This window comes from Abramis brama, assembly GCF_963993115.1.
Source record: "Abramis brama genome assembly, chromosome: 19".
Classification (NCBI taxonomy): Eukaryota; Metazoa; Chordata; class Actinopteri; order Cypriniformes; family Leuciscidae; genus Abramis; species Abramis brama.
The window spans coordinates 21,900,844-21,916,461 of NC_139981.1; the positions used below are offsets into that span (position 1 = coordinate 21,900,844).

General features: G+C 38.0%; 1 protein-coding gene across 1 annotated transcript in view; it reads right to left on the bottom strand.

The window, feature by feature from the left end:
* Positions 1–1,858: 1,858 nt before the first annotated feature.
* The window catches only part of lmbrd1 (LMBR1 domain containing 1), an 89,888-nt gene continuing 76,128 nt past the window's right edge, over positions 1,859–15,618 (bottom strand). The window contains exons 15-16 of the mRNA XM_084093711.1: positions 2,973–3,064; positions 1,859–2,828 (exon numbers count right to left, since the gene is read on the bottom strand). Coding sequence (XP_083949837.1) covers positions 2,718–2,828; positions 2,973–3,064 — 203 coding nt within the window. The 3' untranslated portion in view covers positions 1,859–2,717. The remainder of the gene's footprint in view (positions 2,829–2,972; positions 3,065–15,618) is intronic.

Sequence of the window (15,618 nt, forward strand, 5' to 3'; positions counted from 1 at the left end):
ATCGGAAACCTACATACAACAAATCAGATTTCCGGGGCAGAACGGGGATGGGGAGTCGCAAGGTGACCTATTGATCATGGGCGTGCGTGGCTTCTGACATCACACTTGGATGTCCACTGCAGGATGCAGCGAGCCCTACTTGGGACCACCAATCACAGAACAGGAATTGTTAGGCGGAAAAATTCGAATACGGACAAAATGGCCGTCAACACAACACAAACTGAATAGGCAGATTTTAAGGGTTTATTTCCTCAAAAAGATTTAGATGTGTATTGTCAATTTATGAATTCCAAAAATAGCTTTACAATGTTTAGATTTAGAAAGTTTGTAAGTATTATTTTTTTTACAACCCTCTCTTTCTGAGAGCCCTGACGGTTCCCCCATATATATTTTTAACATCGCACTGCCAGTTGCTGCTAACTACACTGTCAATAACCCCTCTTTTTTGGTTGATTATATAAGCAACTTTGAGAAAATTAGTTGTTGTTTTCTTTCCAAAGACTGCGCCATCTGTTTGGAGAGTCTGGTGTGTCTTCGTGGGCCATGAATCATGAACATCTGGTCCAGGTGAGAACATGATAAGCACACAAACACAGTCACGCGCACAAACTCAAGCAGCTCTCAGTGTGTGAGCACTGTCGACTATGAGCAGCACAGTCTGCTTTGCTCTTCAGTTTCCACAGTAAAGTCTTATTCCTAACTGTGAGAATGTCAGTGAGGGTAAACACAGCTGATCTACAAACACTTTCACACAGATGTTTGCAGTTGCATTGATTCCAGCTCTGAATAAAGACAAAGTAATCTCATCGCAGAACAGATTAATGGAATGCAATTCGATGAGTAAACAAAGTCATATTCAATCTATATGTCTCTTCTCTGTGCCAGCTAATTGAAAGATCAGTTTTATGTCAAAATTTTGAGAAGACAAGGCTGGGCAGTTTGAATTTGTGCAGAATGAATACTGAAATGAAAAGTATTTCTGACCTGAAATGTGGGTCTTCAGTGGAGGTGAATTAGTTTAGTTGTCAGGCAGAATTGCACTGGGCGCTTTTAAACTCTTTTTAAATCCGGGTGTTAGAGTATTTAAAGGGATAGTTCACCCAAAAATTATAATTCTGTCATCATTTACTCACCCTCATGGCGTTCCATACCGGTAAGACTTTCGTTCATCTTCGAAACACAAATGAAGATATTTTAATGAAATCCATATGACTTCAAGGGGTTTAGTCCAATTTTTCTGAAGACTTGATCGCTTAATATGATGAACAGACTGAATTTAGGCTTTTATTCACATATAAACATTCATCAACATTCATGAACGGAAGCTCAAGCATGTTTGCTTGACGTGCGAGAACCAATGAGGTTCATTCTCGTGTTACGCAGCACGTTTGAGCTTCTGCAAGAACCAATGAGGTTCATTCTCGTGTGTCAAGTAGGTTCGGTTGAGATTTTGTTTATGTTTGCTGATCATATGTGCATAAAAGTCTAAATTCAATCTGTTCATCACAGAAAGCAATCAAGTCTTTTCAGAGTATTTAGAAGAAACCGCTCAATTCATATGAATTAGTTGTACGATCTCTTTATGAACTTTTTGAAGCGTCAAAGTGTCAGTTGCGTAGCTGTCAATGGAGGGACAGAAAGCTCTCAGATTTATTCAAAAATATATTAATTTGTGTTCTGAAAATGAACAAAAGTCTTACTGGTTTGGAACTACATGAGGGTGAATAATTAATAACATTTTCTTTTCATTTCTGGGTGAACTATCCCTTTAATCAACCTTCTAAATCATTTTAGGATGATTTTATTAAGTATAAATTACAATCAAGTCACTGTATTATTTTTAAATAAACAAGATATATTGTTTTTAGTCTTTATTAATGGATTATCTTGCAATAGAAACATTAATTTCAGAAAACTGAAAAACAGGCCAATACTATATGATAAATACATTTTTACACACTTTTTGATCTTGCATCAGTTCTCTAGAACTTTGCAAGTTCTCCTGTCATTGCAAGTACAATCTAAATTAAAAATCTATGTGAAATAAATCAACAAGCAGTATGACAGTAATTCAACCTCAGAGATTTAAGTAACATTAAAGAAAGCACACGTCAGAAACACTGGAGCATTGCCGGTCCTGGAGAGCCAAAGTCCCTTAGAGTTTGCTTTCTAGTAACTTCAGACATTGATAAGCTTGTTCAGGTGTGTTTTATAAGGGTTAAAGCTAAACTCTGCAGGACTGTGGCTCTCTAGGACCGAAGTTCGCCACCCCTGGGCAAGATGGGAAAAAAATACAGTTATGCACAGCATTAAAAAAATTCAATAATAAATAAATCAGCATAAGAATCTCAACCCTTTTTATGTGTATCAACAAAAATATTTGTACCTCTTTAACTTGTTTCCAACTAAATTTTGTCTTTTTTGTTGAATTATTCCAGACAGCAATGCAACATGACATGCAGATAAACCCTTAGTTAGGGTCAGTAGTAGAGACGGGTTAGCATATCAGACTACTGCTATCAGTTAAACATGACAGTTACTCTATAGTGACACAAAATCTGTTTGGCATCATAACACATTCAGAGTCTTATAGAGCGCCAATTTTTCTGTCTCTGAACTGTGTGAGAAGATAGAAAACTTAATTTTTTTTTCATTCCAGTTCTGACTGGCAACCAAACCTAGTTAAAACAGAACTTTAGTAGTAACTACACCAGGAGTTAATGTACATATTCATCATCACTGAGATCTGAGTCGTCGGCATCAACTTCCCCTTCAATCACGGATTTCTTTCCTTTACAGCACGAAACAACCAAACCAATGAGAAAGACCTGCAACACAACAACAGACGCATTAAGACACACTACTCTCAGGATATTAATACTTGTAGTGATGTGTTCATTAATTTCTTACAGTTCAAATAATATAGCAGGTCATTTTTGAAAAGGAATTTTTTTGCAAATTCATGAACTTACCAAAAGGAAAGCCCAGTTGCCAAAATAGTAGATGGTGCTGAAGAACCAAAACTTGTGCAGGAACAGGTATGATCTTGTTACTGTGCACTGGTCTGCAAAACAAAAGGTGAAGAAAACTCTCCTTTAATTTAAGACATTTAAAATGTTAGAAAATATTTCTATTTCAAATAAATCCTGATTCTATTTTTCAAAGTCCTGGTTTAAACCAAAATATTAAGCAGCACAACGGTTTTAAACATTGACAATAATAAGAAATGTTTCTTGAGCAGCAAATCACCATATTAGAAAGATTTCTGTTACACTGAAGACTGGAGTAATGCTGCTGAATATTCAGCTTTGCCATTACAGGAATAAATGACATTTTAAAACATTAAAATAGTATCCTCGTCCCTAGATACAGCTGAGGTCCCTGCTTTAATGTAAGTCTAATAGGAATAAGCAAACACTAATGTGTTTGCAGAACCAGAAGGTCAGTAGGTTAGTCTTTACCCCGCCATCATGCAGAGCGAGGGAAAGTAATCACACACGCGCGACGATACGTGTTCTCATCAAAGAGCATGACACAGTAATTGCCGACACACACGCTTTGCAGGTTTGTGCTAACAACACACCGCCTTTCAATTAAATGCACGAGAGAACCTAGAGCCGCCTCAAGCTAACCTGTCACACTGACCAGAAAACCGGCATCAAGCAGATGACCATGTCAATGAAGAGGAAACCAGTGAAAACAATAACAAACATCAGGATTAAAATGACAAACAAATATTTAGGTGGTACTTGGCAACCCAAAATAGCCAACATTTTGACAAATCCGGAGAAAAGAAAAATATGTATTAGTAAAATGTCCAATAAATAAGCCTCATAGTTTGAGGGAGAAAAAATCGAATTGCGATATTTCTGATCAAAATTGTGATTGAGATTTAAAATGCGATTAAAACAAATTCCAGGTTTGCATTCGGCGGATTATGAGCTGCTCACATGTAAGAACACATTGCAACGCTTCACTCTGAAACATGCAGCGCAGTAAAATTTGTTTAATTAAATCGATTTCATATATTGAGATAGGCTAATCGCACAAAGCCATATTGCCATTTCAGTTTTATTTCGATTAATCATGCAGCCCTACAAATAAATGTATTTTTTTTCCAATGTCTAAGTATTAGGCCTTCTATATATATATGTGTGTGTGTGTGTGTGTATTGCTGTAAGAAGCTTCAGTATTTTGAACTGAATTAAGGTTTATTTAAAATACCCTTTGAAAAAATATATTTCAAAGCAGATTTATCATGTGATGCCTGAACAAAACCAAGAATAATAAAACTGAAAAAAAAAGTGAATAATGGATTTAATGTGCTTTAAAAAACAATTAAATCAACACCATCAGCCACATTAGCGCTGTTATTAAAATAACATTATCAGTCCATTTTGATAATTATCATGATAAATGTCAAATCTTTCTTTCAAGCTTAAAGGCAGATTTTTGTTTCTGAGTGAAAGTTGTAGAAACCAGATGGTTAATTGTGTTTTTAAACTACTCTTTTTATTCTTTTCTTTTTTCAGAAAAGGAAACAAAAACTTGCCAAACAGGTTTTCACAAATCTGAGGTAGAATATTCAAAACATTTATAATGATCAAATATTTATATACATCAAAATATGCATGAGAAATCCTTTTCCAGTATTTTTTCCTTAACAAAATAAATATATTAATAGAAAATTTTATTTCTTAAGTTACTGCATGTCTGCAGATGTTATTATTTCAAATCATAAAATAGGTTTATGTTGCCTGAGTTTGATGGCATGTATCTTTGGCACAGTTTGTAGTGCAGGCTGCAATATTAATACTATTACATATTTTGTCTCTTAGAAACGCACATTTGACAGTAACTTGAATTGACAGTAGCAATAGCTTGAGTTGGGACGTAGATGTAACACCACTCATATCATGGTAAAATGTAACTATATGGTTTCTTTCTATGGTATTTGTTATGAAAAACAGTTGCCTAAATATATGACACAAATACTGTAAATATATTCCATTACTCCTTTAAAACATTTTACACGTCTACTACAGTAACAATACAATAAAAATTTGATATGAACATCCCACATTTCACATGCCACAATACCATAGTGCAGTTACAGTAAATCTATGGTTAATGATGGTGATTTGTAGATTGAAAAGCCTCCAAACTGGATAGTTCATTGCATAGTGTTTCTCGTGTCAGTGCTGTTGAAAATGTCCACACTGTTTTATCTGGCTTTAGACTATAAATCTTAAAGACGTGTGTTCTTCAGTGAATTCAAGCACTGGATCTCACAGTGCTGTTTAATGGTCGTGTAACCGAGCGTAAACGCATCTGCTCTAATAAGCTCGCGCTTATTAATGACGTGGTTCAAACGAGTAGCGCGGTTTCATTCCGCTTTTGTTGCAAAAACATTATATCAAACTTTTGTTATAATTTTATCTGGGAAAATGATATTGTGATAATTATAGTTCACTTTTTTATCACCACATGTGGTTTAGTTTAAGGTTAATATGTCTGTTGGTCTTATGTTTGTACTACACAATGAAGTGGGCAGCAAGATAGCTAATGTGAGATGTTCCTGTATGAAGAAGTTCATCTGGGCTCACGGATCAAACAGAGCGAGTGTCACTACAGCAGGAGGGTTGTAATCAGCTCAATCTGTCGAGGTGCTTGTGAAGAAGCGGCCCTACAGAGTGGGGTCTACAGAGGGAAGGGAGGAGAAGTAGAGAGAAAGATCTGATAGTGTTTATGCAGATAATTAGCAGCTCCAGGCATGCAACAGGAGGTTGGTTGAGGCATGAAAACCTGCTTAAAAGAGAGAAATGAAGGAAAACCCGAGCGGCACCAGAGGTCACTGAACTCGCTCTGTGTTATACATCCTATCATCTCATGCACATGCAGTCAAAGGCTCCATTTGCACTCGGCATTAACCTCGGTCCCAAGTGATCCCATCACAAGTAGTCAGCCAGAACCGGGATTGCTGCTCAAATCTAGTATTAACATCAGAGAGTATGAGAGACTTACATCAGAGAGTATGGACACTTCTAAATGTTCCATCAGATGGAAGCTTCCTTTAAAAAAAACCCTAGGGGTAGTTTAGTACCTCCAAATGTGGTTTGAGTGATGTGATAATTTAATATTTCAGGATTGTGTGTCAAATTAATGTCATTTTTAAACAGATAAGTAAAGTTAGTAAAGATAGACTTGTTTGTTTTGAAAAATTTAAAAAAAGTCTAGACAGACAGACAGACAGACAGACAGACAGACAGACAGACAGACAGACAGACAGACAGACAGACAGACAGACAGACAGACAGACAGACAGACAGACAGACAGACAGACAGATAGATAGATAGATAGATAGATAGATAGATAGATAGATAGATAGATAGATAGATAGATAGATAGATAGATAGATAGATAGATAGATAGATAGATAGATAGATAGGCAGGCAGGCAGGCAGGCAGACAGACAGACAGACAGACAGACAGACAGACAGACAGACAGACAGACAGACAGATAGATACAGACAAACAATAGACAGACAGATAGATAGATTAGACCGACAAATGAGATAGATAGATGCAGACAGACAGCTAGATAGATATAGACAGACAGACAGAGCCAGACAATAGACAAACAGACAAATGACAGGCAGACAGACGATAGATAGATAGACAGACAGACAGACGAATGATAGATAGATAGAGACAGACAGACAGACAGATAGATAGATAGATAGATAGATAGACAGATAGATACAGACGAACAATAGACAGACAGATAGATAGATTAGACAGACAAATGAGATAGATAGATGCAGACAGACAGCTAGATAGATATAGACAGACAGACATATAGATGAGACAGACAGATAGAGCCAGACAATAGACAGACAGACAAATGACAGGCAGACAGACGATAGATAGATAGATAGATAGATAGATAGATAGATAGATAGATAGATAGATAGATAGATAGATAGATAGATAGATAGATAGATAGATAGATAGATAGATAGATAGATAGATAGATTCAGACAGACAGATAGATAGAATCAGTCCTCTAGTTCTGGCTCAGTAGAAACTGGACCTGTTTGAGAGCAGGCACCATCCTCCCCTCCTGCACTTTTCCTGCCATCTGCAGCTCAGCAGATGCTCACCTGAGTTACGGGGCAGATGGTTCTCAACAGTGCTCTGGCTAAACATATCATCATGTACACACTGACCCGGTTCACCTTCAGATCGCAGTCACTGCTGACGGAGAACGCCTGCCAAAGACCACAGCCATTCAGACCCACAGTCTGCTCACTCGCTCGGTATGTGTGGCATGGGCCTTTTGAGCACTGACTGTTAAAGGGGTAGTTCATATATAGAAAATTCTTGTCATCGTTTACTCACCCAGATGTTTTCCAAATCTGTACGCTGCTATTTTGTTTGTAAAAATGTATGAAAAATCAGAATTTATAAATTTATGAGGTAATATTCACAGGTAAGGAATACAGATAAGTAATACATAGTCCGAGTCATAGACCAGACAATGAGTGTGAGACAATGAGCACAGGTGTGTGCTTATATGCCAGAGGTGAGTGTACTGATGAGGTGCAGGTGAGGAATAGGAGGGATGCTGGGAAATGTAGTGTGCTAAGGTGACTGGATATGGGAGTTTATGACAAAGTGACCACTAGAAATAGAAATATTGTAGAATACTATAAAAGTAGTCCATACTGCACTTAAGTCTTAGTCTTCTAAAGCCATACAATAGCTTTGAGTGAGAAGCAGATGCAAATTAAAGACTTTAATTAAATATAATTAATGTAAAACAGAACAAATAAGACTGGCTTATATGCACTACTGTTCAATACTTTGGGGTCGGTGTGATTTTTTTGAAAGTCTCTTATGCTCATCAAGGCTGCTTTTCTTTTCAAAAATACAGAATAACATTAGAATTGTAAAATACCATTACAATTTTAAATAATTGATTTCTGTTTTAATATAATTTAAAAAGTAATTTATTCCCGTGATGGCAAAGCTGAATTTTCAGCATCATTACTCCAGTCTTCAGTGTCACATGATCCTTCAGAAATCATTCTAATATGCTGCTTTGCTGCTCAATTTTTATTATTATTAAAGTTGAAAACAGTTTGTCTGCACCATATTTTTGTGGAAACGTGATACATTTTTATTTCCAGGATACTCTGATGATGAATAGCAAGTTCAAAAGCAGTCTATATAACTGTATATCTATTTATGAGAAACCAAAATCCTTTGTAACATTTTCTTAATGTTCTTTTGATCAATTTAATGCATCCTTGCTGAATAAAAGTATTCAAAAAAAGAAAAGAAAAATCTCACTGACCCTAAACTTTTTAATAGTAGTGTATATAATAATACATATTAAAAAATATCATCAATCAACGTCATCAATGTCTAAATGGCATTGGTAACACGCCAATTTTGGATACAGCTGCATGATTATGAGTGAATAATGACTTCAATTTTGTTCTTTTAAAGTTATTGTATGACTTCAAAAAAAGACTTTGGAATGACCGCATTTGGACCTCTTTTTACTGTCATTGTAGAGATGGTAATGGCTAGAACTGTTAAACAATTCTTCTTTCTGAGAAAATGAGAAAGGTTTGGAACAAGATGAGTGTGAGTTCATAATAACAGTTTTCATTTCTGATGAAATTATCCCATTAACAGAGGGAAGTGACTGAAAAGAAGCCTGTGTCAGAGCGTGAGTTCAGTGTGTGGTCAGTACAGCGGAGCAGCCCTCTCTGAAAGCATGCATTATTAATGATGACTCATTTGTTTCTGTGTATACACTGAAAAAGAACAGGATGGAAATAGAGGAAAAGTGCTCTAAAGTGCTCTCTCCCTATGAGAAGAACATTTTCTCAACCTCTCAGTTTGTTTGGGGATTTTTGATTGTTTTTGCCCTTTCTCTACAATGTTTTCTGAAAGCACTCTGCACATTTCACTACGTACCCGAGTTTTCCGGGACAGCTGAACCTCTGGCCATTGCTCTCGATGGAAAGCTGCCTGGCTCAACTCAATCTGAGTGAACCACAGAGATGGGTCTTGAAAACACCCTTATCCTCACCCTATCCTGTCTTGAGGTCTGATATTATATACTATGATATTACCCTATATTGTCTTGAGGTCTGGATATTATGTCTCTTAGATACCACCTACAGCAAACACAACCTTCTGCCTTCTGGTTCCCGATGATGATGAACCCACTGTTGGTTATAAAAAGTTCTTCATTACGAATGCAGTACTCAATCAAAATCTGTCTGTTTCAAAGCTTACAATTAAATTTCACCAATAAAAACTGACACCAAATGTCTCAAATTCAAATTCGCCATATTGCGCGTTGCACTTTCTCCCATTCATAGTAATACTACTGCAATGTCTTTCTATATATAAAGTCTTTGCTATCAAGTTTTTTTGTCACATATTGTGATCAGAAGTACTAAAAGGATGTCAATTGGCATACATGTGCAAAGAGCCCTCCATTTAAAAATCACTAAAAAACTGTCACTCATCTCAGTTCATCGCAATCTTACAAAGTTCTGTTATAATCAATGAAGCTGTCTACATTGCACAATGAATCTCTTATTTACATTGTGTCTAAACTTAAATTGTTATAAAGAGAGGATTCGTGAGCGTGCAGTACCCAGCACTAAACAAAAACTCTGGTGTTTAGAGCGGTGAGTGGTGAGACTAACTTAAAACACTTCTGACTGGCCATAGCGTTCAAAAGATAAACATGTCTGTGATTGGCTTCATTGCTCAACGCTGCAAAAACACGTTGTAAATAGAAACCCTTGTGACACTTTTCAGAGCGCAAACACAAATATGCCCTGGGGTGTTTGTCAAATATGATATTATTACAGTTACAACTGAGGGTGCTGTAGAAGCGTGCCTGCCTCTCATGTGGCACCCCCCTGTCATTTTGTCGCCTATGCCATGGGCCAGTCCTGCTTTAGGTCCTGTACGCCATGAAAACCTCAACTTTTTCATTACCTGCATTACATTACAAAAAATAAAAATAAAAAGCAAGCCTGTTATATCAGTGACTGTAAATGAAACAAATGCTATTGTATTGCATTTTTTGCAGTCTCAGTAACAGCATGTTTATGAGAACTGTGTGCATTGGGTCTGAATCAGCTTAAATGAAACTCCATTAAGATGTATTAGACTCTCTCTATGTACCAGCGGCCCACATCTACCACTAAAGTAACACCATGGGGTGCACATGGCGGCATGGACCCGTGCCAGGCGGTGTCTGACGTGGCTATTAATTAAAGTGTTCCTTAATTATCTGCTCTGTTTTAGTGCTTAGCTGAGTAATTATAGCCAGCTCTCAATGCACCAGACCGGGGGTGAATTCAGATAGAACAAAGGGAGGAAAACAAGCGATCGATGGTTTAAAGCAATAGTTCAACCAATAAAAGAAAACTGTGTCATCCTTTTACTCACCCTCATGCCATTCAAAACCAGAATGACTTACTTTCTTCTGTGGGACACAAAAGGAGGATTTTGTAGAATTGTACTGTTCACTCTTTTTAATGCATTTCCAATAAATGGAAACTGAGGCATTTAAGCTTCAAAAAGGAAGTAAAAGGCAACATAAAAGTATGATTAAAATTTGTCCACATGATTCATGCAATATATTCTTAAGTCTTTTGAAGTCATATGACAGCTTTGTGTGAGAAACTTTCCCCCAAGTGAGCTGTTAACCTCTGTGACCGATCAATGAGTGAGCAAGTCAACTCGAAAAGACCATTTAGACCAGGTTTGTGAACTAGATGAACTGATTTATTGAAAAGATCAGACTCAAAAGAATGAATCAGTCATGAATCAGACATAACCATTTCTGTCTGATTCATGAATAATTTATATCACTTCTGTTTTGTGAACTGATCCATCGAAAGAATTAAAACTCAAAAGAATAAATCGTCCTAACCTTGATGAACACATTAATGTGAATGTAAAGATCTTCATTTTCACTTACATTGTCTGTTCCTCATTTTACAAATCTACCATATGTCTTCAGAAAACTTGGAATACAGTGAACAATTAATCTGTACTACGGATGCCTTTTCATCCATTTTGAAGCGTGCCCTCATTTATTCTATATGCATGGAAAAGGTCAACCAGCACAACTCTTCGAAATCGTCCTGTTGTGTTCTAAGGAAGAAATAAAGTCATATAGGTTTAGATCAACATGAGGGTTGACAATCGACACCATTTTCATTTTTGAGGACAAGAAACACAAATCCTGGAAGTGTTATCAGTCACTAAATTGGAAGCAAATGCACTCTCTCTGTCTTTCAATCTGTCTCTTTTTTTTTGTTTAGCCAACAGATGCCTAAAGCTGGCACTGATTTCTCAAAAAGCTTCAACTGGAGCATTCGCAAACCTTGATCACAAAGGAATAAAAGTGAGAGCCAAAAACAGGCAGCGAGAAGGCATGGGCTTTCCAGAACGACCTCAAGGGGAAGAGAAAAAGCAGCAGAAAAGGTGAGTGTAATGTTCACATTGAGGAAGCTGCGGAATGGTAGGGCGTCAGATCGAGTGCGAAATTGCATACAATCAAAAAAAAGGTGGCACTTTTCACTACAAATAATCTTGTGAGGTTAGAATAAAATCTGATTGAAAGTGCAGTGGAGGAGTGCAGCAGTAGAGCATGAGTGATATCAGAGCTGCTGTCTCACCTGTTACCAATCCTCATATTTATAGCAGCAATATAACAGACAGACTCTAGTCATCCATAGCACCTCTCTGGGTAAATGTGCGTGGAGAAAGAAAATGGAGCATGTGAATACTGTGGATTTGAATATAGCTCTGGTTTTAACCGCATATGAATAATTTAAAGCCATATACTGTTCAAAAGTTTGGGGTCAGTGTGATTTTTGAAAGGAATTAATCTTTTTATTCAGCATGAAATGCATTAAATTATGATGCATTAAAGTGACAAAATGAAAGTGTCGGTAAAGACTTTAACATGGTTACAAAAAAAATATATTTAAAATAAATGCTGTTCTTTTGAACTCAATATATTAATCAAAGAATCCTGAAAAAAACTTTAAGCAGCACAACTGTTTTCAACATTTGCACCAAATAAGCATATTAGAATGATTTCTGAACGATCGTGTGACACTGAAGACTCGAGTATTGATGCTAAAAATTCAGCTTTGCAATCACACGAAGAAATAAATTATATTATAATAGAAAACAGTTCATTTAAATTGTAATAATATTTGAGAATATTACTGTTTTACAGTATTTTGATCAAATAAATGCAGCCTTGATGAGCATAAGAGATTCAAAAACATATACAAATCTTAACACCACCAAACTTTTTAATGTGTGTTTATACAACACATCATATATCATTTATCATTTGATAAATACAAATTTTGATAAGTGGAAATTAGTTTGAGACAAATTTCCATGGGACCAGTCAGAAATAAATAAAAAAATACATGAAACAAACTGTATTTTAAGAATTTGTATATTAAAAATAAAAAACTGCAAATGTTAAAATGACAAAGGTCTCAAATCTCACTCAAATATCAAGTAATTTGCAAAATACAATGTGATCATCACAGCTGGTCCACCTTTACAGGTACTCTGCCCTGCCCCATCTGTGAGCCAGAGGCATCGCTCTCTCCTCTCCTTCTCTCCTCCTTTCAAGCACAGTCCTTCTCCCTGGGCCAGCTCAAGGCTTGGCTACATCTCTCAACAATACAAGAGTTTGGTGGCTACAGCCAGTCATCAGATGGGCACCCCCCTTCCTTGGTGTTTTGTCGATTTAAGCCCATAACACTTCGGGAGGGCTCGACAGCAGATCCAGTGTCCTGGATCTATCCCTGCTGACCACCACCCAACTCTGTGCCGTTTTTAGTTCTTCAACAGGTTGGCTCTGCCACCACACCTCCCGCTGTATCCAAATACAATTAGATGCTGTTTCCGCCTGTTCAATGACATTGCCTATCAGCCGTTGCCTGGCCATCCCTTCAATCCCCAACAATCCAAGGGTTCTCCAGAGCGACTGTCCAGCAAAACCTCTGCAGTCGACCTCTACTGACAGATTCCCGGCCTTCCATCCTTTTTGCTGGCTCTCGAGGATAAGGCCTTGATATGTTTTGAGCTTACGCTCATGTTCCTCCTCCATCCTCTCTTCCCAGAGTACTGTTAACTCTATGAGCACCACCTGCTTGGTACCTCTAGGCCAAAGGACAATATCTGGTCTGAGGCTAGTGTGTGCTATCTCCTCTGGGAATTTGAGCTGCTTCTTCAGGTCTGTCCGCATCTCCCAGTCATTTGCTGAGGCCAGGACCCCTCTTGCTCCTCCATCCTGCTGCAGTGCTCTCTCCTGTCCTGACGAAATGGATAAAGTGATGCCCATCGGAAAGTTGTTTACCCTTCTTCCTTGCCTGTTCCACACCATCCGCCAACCGAGACAGGATCTTATGACACCACCGGAATTTCCCGTCTGCCAAGCTTGACCGGCATGCTGAAAGGAGATGCTCAAGATTGGCTTTCTACACAGTGTGCAGCTGGGGCTCTCTGCCATCCCCCAAATATGGAGGTTTGATGGAGTAGGCAGGACATCGTAGACAGAACACATCAAGAACCTTATCCGACGCCCAGCCACCTCCTCAAATAGGTGTTAATCTTCCTCTACAATCTCTCAAAAGTAAAGACAGGTATCTCATAAACAAGCAGAGGCCAGAGCAGCCTAGGGAGTACCCCGTGTTGGTAACTCCAGGCCTTATACTTGCCGGGTAGGCCGCTCTTCCCTAGGGATGTCAACCAGGTATCTGCTTGAATAATCATCTCCCTCACACTCTGCTTATCATTAAGGTCTGCCCTGTACCATTTGCCCAAGCTCTTCACGGTCTCTCTTGGACCGTTGGGATGATGGTATCTTTGATCCTGAAACAGAACCGGTCCTGGACCGGTCCTCAACACCAGGCTTCCGGACTTTCCTGGTTTGAACTCCATCCTTGCCCAATCGGGGAGCTCAACCAGATCCTCCAAGATCCATCTCCCTTCAGGTACTGATTTTGCCGTGATGGTGAGGTCGTCTACAAATGCTCTATAGGTACCCGCTGGATGCCACTTGCCAACTCTTCTGATTTAACGAGAAGGTTCATTGCTGCCGAAAACAAAATCACTGAGATTGTACAGCCAGTGACCATGCCCACCTCTAGCTTCTGCCACTTGGTGGTAAAGTCTCCACAGGTGAAGCGCATGTTGAAGTTGTCATAGTAATGCTGCTTCTGGAAACGCTCTGGGATATGGTAGGTCTTCAACGTCAAATCCACCAGCATGTGGGGTATCGTCCCAAACGCATTTGTTAAATCCAGCCACAGAACTGCCAGGTCACCACGGTTCTTCTTCGCATCTTCGATAATCTTGGTGATTATGCTGGTGTGCTCAAGACAGCCTGCTACCCCTGGAACTCCCCCCTTTTGGACGGACGTGTCCATGTACCCGTTGTCCATCATAAAGGTGGTCAGCCTCTTCGCCAGAATCCCAAGAAAAATTAAGGATTTAGATGGTATGGAACTGCTTAATCCCTATAGAGTTCTCTTCCTTAGGGATGAAGCATCCCTCAGCGACCAGGTTTTAATTATTTAAAACTTTTCAATTTAAATTTCATTCTGTTCTTCACATATTATGATCCAATATGGCTTCACAAGACATGGAATTCAGTGCATGAGTCATATGAACAGCTTTTATTGGGCTTTTTATTCATTTTCAGAGCTTGAAAGTTCCTGACCCCATTCATGGTATGGAAGAGCAGATATGATAAATGATAAAAGAACTTCTCTTTTTTGAAACTTCCCTTTAAAAGTCACTTAAAAAACACTTTAAAAGTTAAAGTGTCCTGCTGCAACCACATTGGCCAATGTGGGTCTTTCATGTTAGATGTCCCTCTGAAACTGTGTTGGATGATATTCATATATTCCAGGTAAATATTCTTCAGAAGACATTTACAATATAATATGCAATAAATACAATTCAAAGAAACAATTGTGGCCTTCGCCTATTCTGAAAAAAAACATTTCCTGTATTCATTCAACAAGCACCTTTGATAGAACTATCACAAAACAACTTATTTCTGTTCTTTCCTTCAAACAAATTGATCAATCACTGACATTTGGATCTCTCTCTGTCTCTTCATTACAGCAGCATCTGTAGCTACAGAATAACACATTGTGGTGAAGAATCTCAGGTTTAGGAACAAACATAATGACTGGCATCTGCCGACCTCCGTGAGAGTGAAGCCCAATTCATCCAGATAATGACTAAACAGTGATTTGTGTTGTGAAGAAAAGAAATTGTATTGTAAAAAAAAAAACCGAGCATAAGTATCTGCTATCTTTGAACAAATCAAACATCATTCTCTCCTGAACATCCCTGATGCAGTTGCTAGGGAACAGTCCTGACAGTAGGGTGAACACTTGATTTCTTCAGCATTATAATGTGTCATGGCTTCCCATGTCAGACATATGATGCTTATGAAATCCTATTTACAACTAAAAGAAAGTTTAACATCAAATGGCAATATATTTAGATAATATGGGACTGAA